Genomic DNA, 15311 nt, shown 5'->3' with positions numbered 1-15311 from the left:
CCACCATACTTGGGACCCATTCCATAAAGGCTGGGTAACTGCTTCCCAGATGAGATCCTGAGGCCCCAGAGGGCCTGGGCAGCTCTGAGAGTGTTTCAACAATCCGGCTAGCAGCTGTTGTGGGGGTGAAAGACCAACACGAGCCCAACAACAAGCACACTGCCAAAGCCCAGGTTCTTTTGATCTGCTTTACTAAGGAAAGCAACATTAAGGGGTTGACAAGCTTACTTTAATTCAGCATACAAATAACATTCACTTAGTTCAGGGGGAAAAGCCAGCACCCTGAACTTCCGAGCAAATACAAACAAATTACAAACATCGACAGACAGACCTTGTCTGACTCAAATCCCAACGCAGAGTTACCAGAGTTTAACAAAGTCCCAGCATCCGGGTTTACGAGCTGGAGGGTTCTTAGCTACAGCTGCCTGGAGTCTCACACCAGTACGCCACCAAGAGTGAGAGCTCTGAGCAAATAGCTCTATCTTCTCTTCTTATGCCATTTCAGAAGTCATCAAACGTCATCCAAATGACCAGAACTTAGGCTCCTATGATTGGCTCTTGAGTTAGCAATCTCCCCTTAGTACCCTGGGAGCTTTACACCCACATAGGCTTAGCACCTAATAGGGGCTTGGGCCTGGGGCTTAGCACCTAGTAAGACTCAATGAAATACACTGAATTAATCAAAGGAAACAAAAGCCAAACTCTTCAAGGGCACTTGGTTGAACTGAGTGCTAAGAGCCCATTTTGCTTGCCAACACAGAGAGGCTCCTCCAAGGTGAGAAGGCATCGCCCAAATAAACTGAAGCACACGTTTGTGACAAATTTAGCTCACCAACATGGCCCAATCTACTGTCCTGGGGCCACAGACATTCGGAGCTGGACATTGGACACTTCTACTAACCTCTGCCCACGCAATGAGTCAGCCACCTTTACCTGAGGCCTTGCAGAGATGGGAATCTCATGCAATCTTGGATTGTTCTGGGCTCTGGGGATCTTAGTGACCCATAAGCTCACTGAGAGTCATGCCCATAGCATGGTATGTTAGTCAAAGGCATTAGGGCTGCAGTGAGACAGAGAATGTCTGGGACTGGGGGATGGGGAGCAGCCTTCTGCACTCTGCCCCCCACAGTCTCCTGGGAATGGCCCAGGGATCTCCCTGTCATTCCTGGGATGCCCCCAGGCTGTTTCATCTACCAGTCTCCAGACTGAGCCCTGGTCCCTAGACTGCAGTGGCCTGGGGAGGTGGATGGGGGTGTATGAAAGAGATTCTGGAGGCCTATCCCAGGGTTTCCCAGTCTTTGTTAGGTCCAAAAGAGCTTCCTGGACATGACAAACCTGACACATCAGCAAAGTCTCAGACCCCACCCCTGTCCATGCAAGGCTCCATCCCCATATAAGAGGGCATTATGCAGCTGGGAGACCTCCAGTGAGCCCCCCTGCCTGAGGCTGCCATCCCACCCTGGGACAGATCTCCCAATTAGTCCTTCCTTCTCTCCAGCCTCAATCTGCCTCCCTGTAATCTCTGCCTCCCACTCCACCCCTGCCCTGCTCCTGATAGCCCTGAGTCTTCCTCAGCCGGAGCAAGATCCCAGAGCCTTTCCAGGAAGCCCCACTGTGAGCATCTGAGCAAGAACACTTTCTGGACCTGGGGTCCTGGTATGACCTGGCCTGAGCTCTGGGCAGCCCTGCCCTGGCCAGGCTCAGCCCTTGGGCCAACCTGCCTGGTGAAGGACAATTGGGACCAGACTCCATCCTGGCCCAGGCCCAGCCTTGCTAGACCAGTCCTGTTGTCCCCCCTCTGTGGGGGCCTGAGCCCAGCCTGACCTGGGCTTGTCTGTCCCCCAGGTCCTACACCTATGCCGGCCTCCAGTATGGTGCTGAGTGTTACTGCGGGAACAGGCTGCCCAAGCGGAGCTCCAAGGCAGAGGAGTGCAACCGGGAATGTCGGGGGGAGAAGGGTTCTGTCTGCGGGGGCCTCAACCGGCTCTCTGTCTACCATGTCGGGGGGCTTTCACTCAGCTCCTCCAAACGTAAGTGCTGCTGGCAGCCCAGGGTGCCCACGTGGAGCTGGAGACCCTGGGGGGTGCTGGGTCCTGTGGCCAAGCCCAGAAAGGCCTCTTGTGTGCCCAGCCCCAGGCTGGCTGCCGATGAGAGGGAGGAGGAAGAGGAGGAAGAGGAGGAGGAGGAGGGAGAAGAGAAAGGGGGAGGAAGAGACCTGTCTCCAGTCTACTCTCAGGGAGCTCCCAGTCTTAGCTGGCATGATCCGGTCCTGGGCCACGGCCCCATCTGAGGACCAGAGGAGATGCCGCTTGGCTTCATGCAGGGGCTGAGATCCAAGCTGGGTTTTGGATGTGGGGGAGGACCAGAGCCTCCCACCAAGGAAAATGCATGCTGTGCCCTCAGAGCAAGGGAAGCTGGCTGCAGAGGCCCGTACTTCCCTGGCTCTCATCCTTTCCCTAACCTTGGTAGTGGGACAGTTAGGGTGTGGAGGAGTCCAGGAGGAGCTTCTGGACCTTGCAGACAGGGACGCTGACTTTGGCCCCGATCCTGTAGGGCTCTGGGGACTGTCTCCACATGTGACCTCAGGCTGAACATGGACCAGTGCTTGACTCCTATTGGCCCATGGGGCCTGTGAGGGCTGTCAGAGGGATGTCCTGGGCCTTGTTCTGGGCTTCCCTGGAGGAGCAGGTGCTGCTGCTGGTGCCTGGGGCACCAGTCTTGGAGGTTACACAGAGCCTCCGTGTTCTGATCATGGGCTGGGTCTCAGGGTGAGGAGGCACTGAAGGTTTCTTTCCCATCACTGGGCAGCAGATTCCTGGGCTGCCCTCCCTTATGGGGGGGCCCTGCCTAGGTCCTTCCGGGCTGGCCCAGAGATGTCACCCAAAGGGAGTGGTCAGATGGGCCTGGAGGAGGAGCACACCCAGAGCAGAGAGCCATGTCGCAAGGTGCCAACCTGGTTCAGGTACCAGCAGCCCTCTCCCCACCCCCAGCCCCCAAGACTGATGGGCATTTTGTCTAGGACATTCATTCATTGCTCTCTGGGGTTCTCTCCCTGATCTGTTGTCTGTGTGTGGGCCCATGTGAGCATGCTGGTGTATTCGCACACACGTGTACACACACACACACACACACACACACACACACACACACACACACACGCATGCACATACACACAGATTATATACCTGTGGTTGCACATAGACATATATGTACATACATAGGGACAGTTTCCCCCAAATCCCAAACCCTACCTTGTGGGGAGGAGAGGAGGGAAGGGACCCAGCAGTGGAGGATCTGGTTGCCCACCCACAGATCCCCCAGCCTGAATGGTGGCACCCCAGGTCCTACTGAGATTCCCCTGGGCCCTCAGCTGGCCTGAAGATGGCAGTGCCCACCGATTGGTTGGTTGGATCATTCACTGACTCATGGATTGATTCATTAACAACATGTAAATGGAGAGCCAGTCTGACCCAGGGGGCAAGCAAGCAGAGGGTGAGTGGGGGCATGTCCAGAGATTCAGACACCTAAGAGAGTGTGCATCAACCCCTGGGGAGGGGGCAGAAGCTGCTTGGGAGAGAGGGCACTCCAGCTAGGCCTTGAAAGAAGGGCAGAGGTGGGGGAGGACCCTACAGGGCCAGGGCAAAGGTCTGGAGGCATGTGGGAAGCTCATGTAGGAGGGCTGGGTCTCCTCTCCTTGCCTGCATCCTGCCAGCTGCCTCCAGAAGCTCCCCAGCCCCAGCCGAGCCTCCCACAGCTCCTGGGGCTGTCTCTCCACTTGCCCCCTCTGGGCTGATGAGGCTTTTCTCTTCAGGATATTGCATTATTCCATCCACCCTCCATGCCCACAGCCCCCACACAGCCCCACGCAGCCCCCACGCAGCCCCCACGCAGCCCCATGCAGCCCCCACTTCCTCCGCAGCTTCTCTTCTCCCTCTTTTGGAGCCCACTTTTGGGGGTGCAGGGGGGCTGCCTAGATGCCTGGCCCTGAGGATCCATCCCTGCCCTCCTTCTTGGGCTTCTGTTGACCATGGAGAAAGGGTTTGTTGTTGCCATAGCAACCTGTGGGCCCTGATTCTCCATCCAGCTCAGGCCCTCGATGAACTGAGAGCAAGTCCGTCCAACACTACCCTTTGAAGGGCTGACTTTTGTCCTCTCTGAGCCAGAACCAAGCACATTTTGTGGTCTGAGGCCAGAACAGGCCTGAGCCCTCTGTTTCTGGCTGCCTAGGGTCTGCAGGCAGATTTGTGGGCTCCCTCACCGTGTATACAAATGGGGTAGGGGGAGATGCCAACCTCTGGAGCCTGCACACTTCCCAGGGTGAGGGGGATCTTGGGAAGAGGCCCCTCTGGCATCTGCTCAGGACCATGTGTCCAAGAGCCCCAAGAACAGCAGAGCTCCCTGGAGCACCCATCCTGCATCTAGCCTGGCCCCCACAGCTGCCAGTGAGGGGAGCAGGTCTTGTGGAGAAGGGCATGGCCACGCCCCATACCACCAACTCCAGCAAGCTTTGGCCCCTTCCTCCTCAGCAGCCACAGCTCCTGCAGACCCAGAAAAGATGTTGTCTGTCAAAGGTTCAGCCTCAGTGACGGACACAGTTTCAGCAACAGAACCGCTCCTTCCACCTGCCCCACAGCAGAACCTCCTAGAGTCAGTCAGTTACCAAGCATGTATGAAGTGTCCACTAGGCATCAAGACTCTGGACTAAATACTGGGAATGTAATAACAGCCCTGCCCGCAAAGAGCTTACGGGGAGACAATGTACAAGTGACCCTGTACAAACCCGTTATGCACAGGATAAAACAGAGAGAATTAACAGAGAGCAGACACTGGCATTAAGGGGGAACAGAGTTCCTTGAGAAAAGGGACTGTCTTTCTTTCCTATTTGTGTCCCCAGCTGGCGCAGAGTAAGCATTTAATAAACACTCATTCATTCATTCACCCACTCATTCATGCACCCACCCACCCATTCATTCATTCATTCACTAACTCATTCATTCATTTGCTCATTCATTCACCTACTCACTCATTCTTTCCCTCACCCATTCCTTCATTCACTCATTCATTCATTCACTAACTCATTCCTTCCTTCACTCACTCACTCATTCATTCACTCATTCATTCATTCATTCATTCATTCATTCATTCATTCATTCCAGGATTCTCTCCGCTTAGCTCCAGAGAAGCAGGTCCAGGAGCTGAGGACAGAACTTTCTGTATTTGGAGTCAGAGGAGCTGGCTTCAGATCATAGATCTACCCCTCATTAGCTGCATGACCTAGGACGCAGGACATATTTTCCCTCTCTTGGCCTCAGTGTTCTCATCTGTATAAATGAGGGGCCTGGACCCAATAGCTCCTAAGGTCCCTTCTGGCCAGACTAGAATCCTTGATAATGTGATCGCTTGTCACATGGACAGCAGCTGCCTCTGGGCCAGAGTCTGGAGCTCCGCTTTGCCTAGGCTCTTTGCTCAGGCTCTCTGCTAACTGATACCCACTCGTCTGGGGCACAGGAACTGTCCAGCCATCCCAACACCATTGGCTTCCTCTGAACCTTGCTGGTATCCAGCCTTGCGGGATGTGTCCTTAGGGCATCACCAGGACCCCAGCTTTACTCTTCTACACCCACATGCAGACTAGAGCAGAGCTTCTGTGTGAGGCATGGCACAGAGACATGAGGGGTTCTGGTCTGGGGGGGAAGAGATGATTCTAGAGGCTGCCTGGGACCTGGGTATGAGCAGGCAGGGGGTGCCTGGGGCCAAAGCATGAGGGATGGACTGGGTCTGGGGAGTCAAAGAGCCCTGAGAAATCCCATCTTGAGCAGTGGCAAAACCCAGCCTGAAAACTGGGGGCTTGGCTGGAAGGCACCACCACCCTGGGAGGGGGCTGGAGGAAAGACCAATTCATAAGCTCAGGCTGAGCTGAGCAGCTTGGAGGAGGCAGCCTGGGGTGGAGGCTGAGCTCACCTGGGCAGTGAGAAGAGGAGGGGAGACCTCTCAACCAACCACCAAGTATTCATCCAGCACCTGCTTGCTAGGTCCTGGGCCAGTCAGGACAGAGAATTATCCCTGTCTATTGGGAGTTTTAAAACAAACGCCTGCAAAAACAATGCCAGCATCTATGTAGAGGAACACCAATACACACATGTCATTAAATACAAGGAAGATCAGGAGGGAGGGCTCTGGCAGGTGGGGAGATCAGGGAAGGTTCCAGGAGGGAGAATGTGGCACCCGAGAGAGAGACAGACAGAGAGAGAGAGAGACAGAGAGACAGAGACAGACAGACAGAGAGACAGAGACAGACAGACAGAGAGAGACAGAGAGAGAGACAGTGACAGAGACAGAGAGACAGTGACAGAGAGACAGTGACAGAGAGACAGAGAGAGACAGAAACATAGAAATAAACAGAAAGACATACAGAAGGATAAAGGGAAAAAGAGGGAAGGAGAGAGAGGTGGAAAGGGAGAAAGAGAAGGATAGAGGGAGAGAGAGAAAGAGAGATGGAAAGAAAGAGAGGAGAGAAGGGGGAGGGGAAGGGGATGGAGGAGAGGAGGGGGAAAGGTGAGAGAGGGAAGGAGAGAAAGGGAGGGAAAGCAAAAGGAGAGACAGAGAGGGGAGAGAGAAGAAAGGAGGGAGGGGGAGAGGGAGAAAGAGAACGAAAATAGGAGAAGGCAAAAGAGAAGGACCCCTTGGCATCCATGTCTTCTGGTCTGGCACCCAAGGTGAGATTCTGGCCAGATGTCTGTTTTCAGGCCTCCTTCCATGGATCTGTAACTAGGATGGGGCAGCCATGCTTGTCCCAGGACTGAACAATTTAACACAAGGGCATGACATATAAGGGGCCAGGTCCTGTTGGGAAGACACCACAAATGAAGATGATTTGGGGGCGGTAGGGCACATAGCTGGAGCAGGGCAGAGATTGTGCCAGGACAATGGGCATGGGGATAGGAGCAGCCTCCCTGCTCCTCCCCCACCCCCGAACCCTCTCTCCTTCCTCAGTTTTCTTGACCCTGTTCTCTTCTGGCTCTACCTCCTGCTGGACCATTAGCCATGGTCCTGTATCCCCTCCCTGGGGTGTCCCCCAAGGTTCTCTCCTTTCTCACTTGGTGACTCCTTCAGTCGCCTTGGCTTCAACGATCATCCCCTCACCCTCCCTTAGCCCCCTTCTGGCCATCTAGAGCATTTCCTCTGAGTGGAGAATGAGCTGAGCTGGGGATCTTCTCAGGTGCAGCCTCCTCCTCATTTCCACTGCCCCAACCTCCACCCCTGCCCCAGTGCTGCTCTCACTGCTCCTAAGGGAGACCTTGTTGCTGTCCCTGCAGGAAGGACTGTCACCTACCGGGGATGTTTCCGAGTACCCAGGAACCTCACTGATGCTCTGGCCAACTCCTTAACTCAGCCCAACCTGACTGTGGAGATGTGCTCACAGCTCTGCTCCAGGAAAGTAAGAGCTCCTCTTGTTCCTCAGCCTTCCTCCTCCTCCCCTTCTTCCTCCTCCTCCTCCTCCTGCTGCTGCTGCTGCTTCTGGGTCCATTTTGAGAGACCTGGTGGTACCAAGAGGGAGGGTGACCAAACCCCCAGCCCATGGAGGGGGGAGGGGCAGCCACCCACATTAAGGAGCTTAAGGAAAAGTGAGGGCAATGTAGATGAGCCAGAGCACCACTTCTCACAGATAGTGCCTGTGGGTGCTGTGGTTCACCGGACAGAGCAGAGGTCCTCTGGGCTCACCAGCCATGTCTTGGTTGCTTCTATAAAGCTGAGGTCTCGGCAGTCCATGGACAGGGACTCTGGGCACAGCTGTTGGCATAGCAGGGAAGCAGATGGCCAAGGCTGTTAGAGCTGACCCTGTAATTAACCTGAATCTGCTTTTGCGGATGGTCTTTGACAGCCCCTCCCAGCAACCTCCATGAGCTCAAAGATGTCTCCCCTCCCCCCTACCCCTGCTCAGTCCTCACAGTCCTATGACCCTGCAGCAGGGGCTTTCTATCCCACAGACATCCAAAGTCTGGGAGAAAATGCCATGGCTGTCTGGGCCTGTCAGAGCAGTGGTCTTAGGATGCACAGGTCCCTCCCCTAGTCTTTGGGTCAGGAAGGTCTGTTTTTGTCTGGGTTTGAAGAGCATGCTGACCAGGGTTAAAGGTCAGGCCATCGCTGGTTGACAGCAAGCTGTGTAAGGCTAGTATTAGAGGTCAAGCTGTGTCCAGCTAAGGGTCAGTCCATGTGGCTGGAGGTGGGGGATGGGAGTCATTCTGTGGCCAGCCTTGATCTTACTCTCCCATCGGTCTCAACCCAGGATCAGTTTATCCACAGGCCTGTTTTGATGTGGGCTGGGCCTCCATTTACCATATCCAGGAGCACCCGGCCCATGTCTCCATGTGGCCACTAACAGTCACCTCTACAGATCTGGCTCAATCACCAGGAAACTCCTGCTGAGTACATCCCTGGTTTCTTTTATGGAGAACTAGCTAAAAGTCCCCTGTGGATACTGCCCTGGGTCCCATCAGGGGTGAGCTCCTGGAGAGCAGAACCTGGACTGGTTTGTGATCTGCCCCAGGGCTTAGTGCAGTGCCTGGCACACAGTAGGGGGCTAATCCACACTAGGTGACAGACTCAATCTGGGTCTTCCAGGCTCTCTCAGAGGGAGTTTGGCCTAAAGGGAAGGCTCATTCCTGCGGCCTGGCTGTAGAGGTCAGCTCCCTATCCACCAGGTCCGAATCTGCTGAGGAAATGGGTCAGTAAACGTTGGTTAAGTACCCACCATGTGCCAGGCACCATTCAGTGCCCTGGGGATACAAAGAAAGGCAAATCTGTGCTCCCATGGGGCTCAGGGTCTATGGGGAGATACATGCAGATGGCCAGGTATAAGCAAGTTCTGTGCAGCATTGGTCGAAACTAAGCAGCAGAGGGGGCTGAGAAAGGTTTCCTACAGAGCATGATGAAGTTTTAGCTGGGCCGTGAAGGAAGCTGGGGTGGGGGGACTAGGAGGTGGAGATGAAGGGAGACAATGCCCAGAGTCAGGATATGCCGTGTCTTGTTCATGGAACAGTCGGGAGCCCAGTGTCCCTGGACTGACAAGCACCTGTTGGGGAGTCAGATATGAGAAGACAGGAAAGGGAGGAGGGGACAGGTCATGAAGGACTCTGAAGGCCAAACAGGGGGTTTTGTATTAGATCCTGGAGGCCATAGACAGCCATAGGAGTTCATGGAGTAGTGGGCGATATGGTCAACCTTCAACCTAGGCTTCTAAGTGAGAGGTGATGAGCGTTGAATTAGGGCATGGTAATGTTAGAATAGAGAATGGGGCATAAAGACTCGTATCTGCCTCTGGGACACACAGGCCTGTGGCTGCGGTGGGTCTGATGGGGGGCCAGCTTCCCAGGGCTCCCAGCAGAAATGAAGATTAGACTCTGCAGAGAGCTCTGGGCTGGAATCAATTGCTGGCAATTACTGATCAATCCCACATCATTTCCATGACCCCCAAGATGGGTCCTCATTTGTAGAATAAGCAAGATGACCCCAGCCTGCTGACTGCCGGCAGATGAGATTCAGATGGGAATGTGTATAGGCCTCACCCTTGGGGAAGTACAGGGTGTTGTCAGATCTCAGAAGTCCTTGATAACTATTGTCTACTGTGATGCTAGAGTTTTGAATGCTAGTCAGGTGCTGGGGGCAGGGCGCCCCCGCCCCAAGGTTGCTAGACAAGAGCCATGCCAAGGTGTTAGAGTTGGGAGTGGCCAGTGTTGCCAGCCTAGACACTCCTAGGACCAGTCAGACAGTCCCTTCCCATGCTAGAGGGATCCCTGACTCTGGGTGCCCAACCCTCCCATTCTCCAACCCCTCCTAGGAATCCCAGGTGAAATCCCAGAAATCCCAATGAAATCCCAGATCTAGACTGAGGGGCTATGAATTCTTTACTTGTTGGAAATCTTTGCTCTGGTCAATCTGCCAGGGATTGGTTCCCAGTGGTTAATCTCAAGGCCAGGAATGGATAGTTCTTTCCTCTAGAAATTAATTTGTGGCTTCTTAGTTTGTTTCTAATTTTGATTTATTTGAGATCATGGTTTCTTTTTTAAAAAACCTTATTCTTAAGATATTTCATTTGTTTAAATCAGCCAAGCCTGCCCTTTCCCCTCTGCTCCCCCACCCGTTGAGAACACTAGAAGAACAAAGACCCATCGCCCCACACATAGAGTCAAGCAAAACAGCTTTCTGCATTAGCTTTGTCCTAAGAAACAAAAACAAAAACAAAAAACCCAACCAACCAGCCAGCCAAAACCATTTATCTCACTCTGTGCTCTTTCAGAAGGTGGGCAGCATATTTCATTATTAGTCCTTCAGAATCCTGGTTGGTCATTACACTGATAAGAGATCAGTACAATAGTGTTCCATCACACTTATGAGCCCTAACTTATTCATCTATTCTCCAATGTATGGGCTCAACCTCAGATACTCATTCATTTCTACCTCAAAAAAGAACTATAAATACTTTTGAACATCCTTAGAATTTGTTTTGTTAAGAATTAATCCCTCCATTAATCTTCTCTCCCTCTAATTCCCCATCCCCTCTTTTCTCTTTTCCTCCTATTTCACTGTTGAGTGAAATGTATATCTGTACCCAGTTTCTCTCTCTCTCTCTCTCTCTCTGTCTCTGTCTGTCTCCCTCTCTCTCTCTCCCCCCACTCTGTCTCTCTGTCTCTCTCTCTCTCTCTCTCTCTCTCTGTCTTTCTCTCTCCCTCCCTCCTCATCACTCCTTCCCTCCCTGTCTGTTTCTGTCTCTGTTCTCTCTGTCTCTGTCTCTGTCTCTGTCTGTCTCTCTCTCTGACTCTCTCTCTGTCTCTCTCTGTCTTTCTGTCTCTCTGTCTCTCTCTGTCTCTCTCTGTCTCTCTCTGTCTCTCTCTCTGTCTCTGTCTCTCTCTCTGTCTCTCTGTCTCTCTCTCTCTCTCTCTCTCTGTCTTTCTCTCTCCCTCCCTCCTCATCACTCCTTCCCTCCCTGTCTGTTTCTGTCTCTGTTCTCTCTGTCTCTGTCTCTGTCTGTCTCTCTCTCTGACTCTCTCTCTGTCTCTCTCTGTCTCTCTGTCTCTCTGTCTCTCTCTGTCTCTCTCTGTCTCTCTCTCTCTCTCTCTCTCTCTCTCTCTCTCTCTCTCTCTCTCTCTCTCTCTATCTGTGTGTCTTCTTCCTACCTTCCTTCTTTCTTTTGATCAGTGAAGGTGAGAGTCAGGTTTAAGTGTGAGCTGCTCCCTCCACCCCCTCCTCCTTGTTTGTATAGATGTTTGCTTATGTACCCTGATTATGTGAGATAATTGTCCCCTAACTGCATTTCCCCCTGCTCAAACCCCAGTGTATTCCTCTTCCCTTCTTTTTCTATTCTTTTCTTAAGATAATCAGGATGTAATGGAAGCACTCTTGGGTCTTGTCTAATTGGACTCCCTCTATGATCCTAGATAATGCTAAGAATCTGAAGGGACACTTGTATCATCTCTCCAGATTTTAATGGCAGCAGTATTTCCTTGTTTAGTCCTTCAGCATTGTTCATTCATGTTGGTCTCCGTATGGTTCTCTTACCTCTTTCTTGTGCTTGTACTCCAGATTTTCTCTACAGCTCCAGCCTTTTATCAGGAATGCTTGGAAATCCTGTTTCATTAAAGTCTGTTTTTTTCCCTGTAGGATTATATTCAGTTTTGTTGGGTACGTCATTCTTGGCTGCGAGTCCATATCCTTTAAGTTCTGGAAAAATCATATTCCAAACTCCCCATTGCAGTAGTTGTTGAATCATGTATGATCCTGACTGTGGCTACTCAGTATGGGAATTCTTTCTTTCTGGCTATTTGCAGCATTTTTAATTTGTCTTGGAAGTTCTGGAATTTCACTCTGATGTTCCTAGGAGTTTTTAATTTGAAGTTTCTTTCAGGAGGTGACAGATGGATTCTCTCAATTTCTACTTTGCCTTTTGGTTCTAAGAGATCTGGGCAGTTTTCTTTGAAGATTTCTTGAATCTATGCTATTTACAGTCATAGCATTCAGATAGCGCAAAGAGTCTTAATTTTTTTCTCTTTGATCTTTTTTCCAAGTCAATTATTTTCACTATGACACCCTACTTTTTTCTGTTTTTTAGCCTTTTAATTTTGTTTTTAATATTTTTTATTGTCCTGTGGCTTCTATTCGGTCTACTCTAATTTTGCTTGGGCAAAATTTTATACCTTTTGTACAAAACTTAGTTCCTTTCCCAGTTTTTTCTTCCACAGCTCTCATGTTTTTGTTTTCATTTTTTCCTTAGGGATCTCATTCCATTTATGACAAAAACAAAACAAAATATTTTAACTTTTCAAAAAATAAACTCTTGCTTTATTTCTTCCAGGGGTTCTAGTTGAATTTATGCTCAAGCTGGTTTTTTTCTTAGGCTTTGCTTGCAGAGACTTTAGAGACATTTTCTTCTTCTGTGTTTATATCTTGGGTGTCTCTACCACAATAATAATTCCTTGTGTTGGGATTCTTTTTTTCTTGTTTGCTCCTTCTTCCAGCCTGACTCCTGACTTAGGGTTTTATGTTAGGGCTGGATTTCTAGAGGGAAGGCTTGGACTGGTTCTTGGGGTATTGAATGTAGGGTTATTCCAAGATCTCAGGGAGAGCTCAGTCCTGTAAGATCTCCGCCTTCAGAGTGGCCCAATCTAGGGAGAAAGGTGATTGTCGTCCTCTGATCTGAGCTCTGCAAGTTCTTCACTTGCATTTGGGTCTATGCAAGAGGAGACTACTGCTGGATTCAGTCCCTAACAGCCAAGTGGGAAACTCTGTTCGTTCATAAGAGCACAATTTTAGATTCTTGTTTGGCCTAGGATCCCTGCCTTGGTTATTCCTCTGCAGGCTGGGCTACATGCTGGCAATGAAACCCTGCTCTGTGTCAGAGGTCTGAGCCACACTTCTGCTGCTGGCTTGCTCCTTTTTCCGTACACTGCCCCAGGTCTCCCAACCAGCGGTATCTCTGGAAGCTCAGGAAACCAGGGCTACCTAATGCAGTTATCTTAGTCTCTGCCTGTATCAAAAGGGATAAGTTCCTAGCCCCCAGCCTCTGCCCCCTTCCTGCATTCCTTTCTGCCTCCTATCCCTCAGGGTATAATAATTTTATCAGTGGCTGCTGGAATTAAGGTTTATTAGTTGACCGTCCTATGACTCCACTAAAAATCCTTGTGACTCCCTTGTCCCAAACTCACTTCATTGGTCCCCACTTTTTAAAGACTTATCCAGAACTTAAAAAATATTTTTTGTACTTAATAGTATTTTGTTTTTTCCAATTATGTGGAAAGATAGTTTTCAACATTCATTTTTGTAAGATTTTGAGTTCCGAGTGTTTGTCCCTCCCTCCCTTCCCTCCTCCTTCCTCAAGACAGCAAGCAATCTGATATAGGTTATACATGTACAGTCATGTTAAACATATCTCCACATTAGTCACGTTGTGAAAGAAGAATCAAAACAAAAGGGAAAATCCACGAGAAAGAAAAAAACAAACAAAAAAACAAACAAAAAAAGAGAGAATAGTCCGCTTTGATCTGCATTCGGACTCCATAGTTCTTTCTCTGGATGTGGATAGCATTTTCCAACATGAGTCTTTTGGAATCGTCTTGGATCATTGGATTGCTAAGAAGAGCTAAGTCTCTCATACTTGGTCACCGCATAATGTTGCTGTTACTGTGTACAGTGTTCTCCTGGTTCTGCTCACTTCACTCTGCATCAGTTCATGAATACTTACATGAGTAAGTCTTTCCAGGTCTTTCTGAAATCCACTTGCTCATGATTTCTTATAGAATAATAGTATTCCATGACAATCATAAACCACGACTTGTTCAGCCATTCCCTAATTGATGGGCATCCCCTTGATTTCCGTTTTTTTGCCACTATGAACAGAGCTGCTGTGAGTATTTTTGTACATGTGGGTCCTTTTCCCTTTTTACGATCTCTTTGGGATCCAGACTTGGTCCCCACTTTCTGTCTTTCTTTTTTTATTTAATATTTTTAGTTTTCAGCATTGATTTCCACAAGATTTTGAATCACAAATTTTCTCCCCATTTCTACCCTCCCCCCACTCCAAGATGGCATATATTCTGATTGCCCCATTCCCCAGTCAGCCCTCCCTTCTGTCACCCCACTCCCCCCATCCCCCTTTCCCTTACTTTCTTGTAGGGCAAGATAGATTTCTATGCCCCATTGCCTGTATATCTTATTTCCCAGTTGCATGTAAAAACAAATTTTTTTTGAACATCTGCTTTTAAAACTTCGAGTAACAAATTCTCTCCCCTCTTCCCTCCCTACCCGCCCTCCCTAAGAAGGCAAGCAATTCAACATAGGCCACATGTGTATCATTATGCAAAACCCTTCCACAATACTCGTGTTGTGAAAGACTAACTATATTTTGCTCCCTCCTATCCTGTCCCCCTTTATTCAATTTTCTCCCTTGACCCTGTCCCTTTTTGAAAGTGTTTGCTTTTGATTACCTCCTCCCCCTATCTGCCCTCCCTTCTATCGTCCCCCCTTTTTATCTTCTTCCTCCTTCTTTCCTGTGGGGTAAGATACCCATTTAAGTGTGTATGTTATTCCCTCCTCAAGTCAAATCCGATGTGAGCAAGATTCACTCATTCCTTCTCACCTGTGCCCTCTTCCCTTCCAACAAACTGCTTTTTCTTGCCACTTTTATGTGAGATAATTTACCCCGTTCTATCTCTCCCTTTCTCCCTCTCTCAATATATTCCTCTCTCATCCCTTAATTTGATTTTATTTTTTTAGATATCATCCCTTCATATTCAACTCACCCTGTGCCCTCTGTCTCTATGTATATGTATATATATATATATACATGTATATATACATATATATATATATGCATATTCCCTTCAGCTAACCTAATACTGAGGTCTCATGAATTATACACATCATCTTTACATGTAGGAATGTAAACAAGATACTTCAACTTTAGTAAGTAAGTTCCTTATGATTTCTCTTTCTTGTTTACCTTTTCATGTTTCTCTTGATTCTTGTGTTTGAAAGTCAAATTTTCTATCCAGCTCTGGTCTTTTCACTGAGAAAGCTTGAAAGTCCTCTATTTTATTGAAAATTCATATTTTACCTTGGAGCATGATACTCAGTTTTGCTGGGTAGGTGATTCTTGGTTTTACTCCTAGCTCCATTGACCTCCGGAATATCATATTCCAAGCCCTTTGATCCCTTAATGTAGAAGCTGCTAGATCTTGTATTATCCTGATTGTGTTTCCACAATACTCAAATTGTTTCTTTCTGACTGCTTGCAGTATTTTCTCCCTGATCTGGGAGCT

The 15311-nt window shown here is 49.6% G+C and overlaps 1 protein-coding gene across 1 annotated transcript in view; it reads left to right on the top strand.

Annotated features, from left to right (window-relative positions):
• The window catches only part of WSCD1 (WSC domain containing 1), a 49686-nt gene that overhangs the window by 14523 nt on the left and 19852 nt on the right, over nucleotides 1-15311 (top strand). The window contains exons 3-4 of the mRNA XM_036757320.1: nucleotides 1846-2030; nucleotides 7317-7438. Of these exons, the coding sequence (XP_036613215.1) occupies nucleotides 1846-2030; nucleotides 7317-7438 (307 nt within the window). The remainder of the gene's footprint in view (nucleotides 1-1845; nucleotides 2031-7316; nucleotides 7439-15311) is intronic.

The sequence above is a fragment of the Trichosurus vulpecula genome, chromosome 4, assembly GCF_011100635.1.
Source record: "Trichosurus vulpecula isolate mTriVul1 chromosome 4, mTriVul1.pri, whole genome shotgun sequence".
Taxonomy (NCBI): domain Eukaryota; kingdom Metazoa; phylum Chordata; class Mammalia; order Diprotodontia; family Phalangeridae; genus Trichosurus; species Trichosurus vulpecula.
The sequence above is the reverse complement of the archived record's forward strand: the minus strand, read 5'-3'. Positions and strand labels throughout refer to the sequence as shown.